General features: G+C 39.9%; 1 protein-coding gene across 1 annotated transcript; it reads left to right on the top strand.

The window, feature by feature from the left end:
- Nucleotides 1–247: 247 nt before the first annotated feature.
- LOC148176700 (uncharacterized) lies at nt 248–1,476 on the top strand. The gene is made up of 4 exons (XM_088033496.1): nt 248–848; nt 902–1,090; nt 1,264–1,337; nt 1,387–1,476. The coding sequence occupies exons 1-3, from the start codon at nt 660–662 to the stop codon at nt 1,303–1,305; spliced, it is 420 nt and encodes a 139-aa protein (XP_087889622.1). The 5' UTR covers nt 248–659; the 3' UTR covers nt 1,306–1,337; nt 1,387–1,476.
- The last annotated feature ends 4,261 nt before the right edge of the window (nt 1,477–5,737 follow it).

Here is a 5,737-nt window from a genome sequence, read left to right as displayed (position 1 = left end):
GCACCAACCTGGATTTAAGCAATCTATTGAAAAGAACAAGCCTCAACAGAAGTGAAAAGTGCAATGTTCTTATCTTAAGAACTCGATCACATCATCATAGCTTAAAAAATGTGTTTCGAGTTGAGTGGGCGTACTGTATTTTAATTAGAGACAAGTTAATTTTTTAGTTGGTGATTTGTATCTTTAAATAAAGTTTTGAAAACCCTCTCTGTTAATTTTTTCAGAATTTATAGAACCTTCTCTGAAGTAAGTCCTTCAACACCTCTAATTGTAGGATACACTGCAAAAAGGGGCAAACTTCAGTTTAAAAACTTTTCATACAAGATAAATAAAGCAAAAATAAACTTAACTATTTTTTTTATCAATTTTAGTTATTAGCCCTTCTTGCAGCGTACACTTCAGTTATTCACATATTATGGGTCTTCGTTATGATTAAATTGTTAATATTTTTTACGATTTGTTACTTCACCGACAGTGACAAGTGTGACAATCACTTCGACCAAGATAATAACGTTCAATTAATTCCCCACTTTTGTAAAAAAACTAAAACGTCAAGGTAAGTAAAAATTTTATATTATTTTATTAGCGAAGGAATTGATACAGAAATGATAAAAATATTGAATGAAATTTGACTTTACATGAAAACATTATTTACGTAGATGAATCGGACTAGAAAACCATCCGAGGAACAAAGGGGGAGCTTGGTTAGCTATATGGAGGAGCACCTGAATTTTGCGCAAAGAAAGGAAGGGGACGACACAAAAATTGCCCAATTATGGGACCAACTAGTGTTGTCCCTTAATTCCATTGGTGGTGGGGCCACTAAGACGAAAAAACAGTGGCAGAGGGTTTGTACAATAAACATTGTTAGTGGTCTGTAACTAAACAATTCTTAAAATAGTTTTGGAGTGACTGGAAGAGTGCGACGAAAGTGAAAGGGGCCCGCCTTGTAGAAGGGCAACGCGAAAGAGGTCTTCCAGCCAATGAGGGGGGACTCTCCGATTTGGAGAGAAGGATCCTCCACATAATGGCGACCCATTACGCTGGGGACGGCAGGACGCCAGAACTTGGTGTTCGTGTTCCACCACAGGTAACTTATCCATTACTGCTTCTAAAAACTTATATGTACATACAATATGAACCCTATTGTACTGTATTATTACCCGGAAACAAAAGTAGCTTTACTTATATACTTCTCTTTTACATTCTCTTGTTTTGACTGGAGATATGGAGAAAATAATTTGTTTCCATTGCTTTGTTTAGAACTTAAACTTGCGGTCTCCTGCCCGACCGGCTGTCCCCTGAAACCAGTAATCAGAGTCCTTAATGCCCCTCAAGTATGTAATTTCAGTTAGTAAATGTCAAATAGTAATTGGAATTGTATAGGTTGCTTCGTCCTCCGCCTCCACCTCAACGGCATCGCCGGCTGTTCAAGTTTGGGCCCCATCTCCTCCACCACCGCAATCTCCTCCATCGCCACCAACACACGCTCCTCCTAGGCCTCGGGTGGAAAGACGACGACGTGCGCGTGCCACACGGACAAGATGGGAGACAAGAAGAGAAACGGCGGCAAGAATCTTGAGAGCCGAGGAGGAATCAAATCGCCTCCGGGCCCTTCACCTAGAGGCCCAAAGAGATCTTGTCGCCGTTCTGAGGGAAATTCGGGATACTCTTAATCAAATTAATAATAAATTAGATTAATTCCTTACTGGTTTGTTTTTACTTTGAGCAAGTACAAGTAACATTTTCCAAACAGTTACTTGTACTTACTTCACACGTTAACTTCGTTTTAAACGCCCATTCTCTGGGCCATTTCAGTTTTAACTTCATGGTCGTCGTGTATTTCCCATGCGTACAAATATTATTCCGCTTGTAATACACTGGTCTACAGCATTAACGGACACGCAAAATCGCTTTTCATCGATAGTTATGCTAGAATAGCAATTCTATGAAAAAACTATTTAAATTGCATACCCACTTCTATTATGTAACCGATTAAGAAAATGTTTTAAGTATAAGTATCTCTAGAAAACTAGATTGTCCATTAAATGTAGAGACGAGTATAAGTAGACGAATCAAAAAAGAGAAAGAGAAAGCGCAAGCGAGCGCTGGCGCATGCGCAAACGCACAGGGCAAGATGGTGGCTAATGGTGGACAAAAAAATGCACGTGTATGAAGTGAAAAAAATTTATAAATTTTTAATTAAAAAACCCTTTTACAATTTGCAATCTATTTTGCACAGCAAAATTGTTCATGTTATAGCCGGGAACACCAATATCGCTTTGAATGTCAACATCAACAACAACATGCTCGATCATCAGTTGAATATCGTCGTTGATTCTGCAACATCTGCTATGTGCATTTTTTGGCCATTTTTAGGTTCAAGCATGATGTAATTCTATTAACTCATGCGCATCGACTGGTAATAGCTGTTATGTGTTAAAAATTTCCCGCTATTTTTTAAATTAAATATAAAGAACCTGCTATGTGTTGATATTCGAATAGATGATCGCAATATCTGTCATGTGCCAGAAGAAAACATAGCAGGTATTACGTCCCCCAAGCGCTGCCAATTTCTTGCACATAACAGTTTGCGCTTCTCCTGCTAAACCTGCATTGCAAGAATTTCCCGCTTAATCAGTTGTTATTACATGGAAATCGTGATAGAAAATAGTGCGGTTTTGTAAATTTTCAATGTGACTTAACAACAAATAACTGTAAGTATGATAAGTTATAGGTATTATTGATGCAATAATCATTATTGTTTAATTTCACATTGGTGCAGACTTTGATGTTACGTGCTGTAACGGTACGAATTTGTGTAAGGGATTTTTAGCGTCATTGTAAGTTTAGGGTGGTTAAGCTCTGTTGGCGGGGCTGTAGAATGCGCCGACGCTAAACTCTGGCGGGAGTAGAAGTCTCCCAAAGTAACACTACCTTTAGAGGTCCAGCATCATCCAGGAATCCTCCAGCGCTGAAACAATGCGTTTAGTTTTGGCTTAGTTGGGGAAGTTGTTTGTTGGAGCCAAGCAACCACCACATTAATCTTTTACCCGCTCCAGGGGTGGCTGCTTGGACACCAGTCACCTCAGTTTTAGTGTCCATGTTTTGGTTGTGTTCTTTTGGTTTCGTTTAGTGTTTATTTCCGGTTATCCCTTAGTTGTGTCGTGTTTTCGCGTTGTAAACAAACCCTATAACCTCACTTTTGACTACTGTCATCTGAGTCAACTAGTTCTTTTGGCTATAAAAGATTGGTAGTACCGTCCGTCGTGACGTACTTCCCCTTTTTTATAGAGGTTTTCGGAGGGCGCGAAATGAGTACCGGATCGGCAGTCATCTTAGTTTTGGTACTCTAACAAGTGAAACGGTGGTGATTGTGGGTGCAGAAATCGGTGGTTATGTGAGCCATCCTCGTGGTTTTTGGAAATTGTTATACGGAGGCTCACTTGCGGCACATGCCGGTTGTGATTTCTCCGGCCCAATTTTGGGTTTTGTGATTTTGGGAACACCACGTTTCACCCACTTTGAAGCCGCCCCCCATCAAAGGTGAATATTTCTAACTGAAGGGACACAGCGCTTATCGCACTTTTGGTTATTCAGGCTTCTTCTTCTTCTTCTTCTTCGTTTTCCCCGCTTCATCGGCGTCGCTCTGGCTTGGGACGAGCTGTGCTGTTTTCCGTCATCGTGGGCATCCTTAGTGGTTCGTCGCTAACCTAGGAACAACCGGGACTCCGCCGTCCTAGGAGCGTCATCGCCAGGGACTTCGACACCGTACACTAACCTAACCGATAAGTAGATAGTCGTATGCCCGCACTTTTCGGTCGTAAATTTAATTGGATTATTTTCTTGTAAGCGTAATCTCGGGAGCGGTACTCCATCTGCTCGGGAATATCTGTTGCGTCCGTTGACAGCTGTCCGCGTGTGTCGCATTCGCCGTAAGTTCGCCCAACGAGATTAGATCCATGTTTCTGATTTGTTAGTAGCATTAATCACTTGGATATTATTGTTATTTCCCATCACCACCCGCCTACATTTAATACACGTTGTGCTGAGAATAAGTTATTTTATTTTGTCTCCTCGTGTCGTACTACCTTCGGGTTTGGGTAGTTCCCTGGACTCGTGGTCACGCTTCAAACTCGTGGCGCTCACCCTTCCAGCTAATCGTACCCCCCCTTCTTCACTGGGGTAGTCGTGGCCGGGACCGCGAGGAAAGTTCGGGGAAGGTAAGGCTCGAGGAGCAAAGTGGGTTACAGTTCCTATAACCTCAAAAAATTAAAATCGAGTAAAATATTAATTATTATTATGTATAAATAATGAATTGTTGACATTTAATTAATTTAAAAATACTACGAAACTGTAATTCTTGCAGATGTCTACTCGGAGCAAAAAATTGTTACATTTGGCGCTGATGAGCAAACGTTCCAATTCGAAAGACGAAGAAGATATTTTTGCCAATTCTTCTGAAAAAAGTCTTCTAAACATCCCTCATGCAGAACCAAGTTCAAATGATTTAGTAATTATTCCTGATAAAGAAATACTTCAAATACTATCCCAAAACACTTCTGATGAATCACAACATAATACGCCTAACATCGCTGAACTAAATTGTTCTAAAAATGTTAATACTGTAAGATATGGACACCCCGTACACCAAAAGCGCCTGATAGACATAATGTGAGGTCAATGAAATCGATGAACCGTCGTACGATCAGGCGATGCAATTCAGCAATAGGAAATGCAACGTCTTGATTTGAGGGGATTCATCGGCTTCTTGACCAATGGAACTTTGTAAGACCAGAGTCAGTCGTTAGTTGGTGTTGAAGGTGGTTGTTGGTGTCGGGGGTGTCCAGGAGGCTAGCGGCAGATCGACACGAGAATACCCCTCAAGAATGTAAGTAGGCTTAACAGTAGAATAAACTATAAACGAAACTAAGCGTCTGAATATATACCCCACACCCTGATCTTACAATACTTTCAAAAAAATTTTTTGGAGATTATATGCCGTCCCCACAAGAAGAAATTCCAATTGAAATAAACTTTAAGAAGCAAGAAACTATTATAGGACATGAAGAAATCATGGATGTTGATTTCGACGAACCATCTATACCAAGAATACACCAAATGAATTTGATTGAATACAATGAAGCAACAGAGAATGCTGTTGAAGCAATAGGGCATAATACCGCAGAAAAAATAAATAGAGAGAGTGTAACAGCATCAACAAGTAATATGGAAATCTCAGGCGATGAAAAAAGAGAGACTATTTCAAAAAGAAGGAAAAAAGCAACTCTAAATCGAATGATCGGCGAGGGTTACATTGGCTACACAAGAACATCTAAAAAGGAAATTACGCACAACAAAATGAGAAGCCCTAGGAGTATGAAAAGTCGTTGTAAACATAATTCCTTACCTAAAAAGAAAACTTCAAATTCTTTTGCGTGTAGTCAAGTAAGCGACCAAGATAGAAGCAATATTTTTCATTATTTTTGGAAGACTTTAAAAACATGGCAGGAGAAAAAAGCTTACATTAAGGGATTGGTAACTAGTAGGGGTATCAAAAGAAGAAGAAAGCAAACTGGTACAAAGCATCTGAAGGTCACGATTTATTTCTTCCATCCGAGGCAGAAATGAAAGTGAAAGTTTGTCGTACTTTTTTCCTGAACACTTTAGATCTAGGAAGAGATACACTGATGAGATGGGTTAAGCGCGACATCAATGTTTCTAACAATTCTTCGTC

The sequence above is a fragment of the Gnatocerus cornutus genome, chromosome 3 (assembly GCF_029298725.1).
Source record: "Gnatocerus cornutus isolate USDA-ARS CGAHR chromosome 3, icGnaCorn1.1, whole genome shotgun sequence".
NCBI lineage: Eukaryota > Metazoa > Arthropoda > Insecta > Coleoptera > Tenebrionidae > Gnatocerus > Gnatocerus cornutus.
This window is presented reverse-complemented; position numbering and strand designations above follow the sequence as displayed.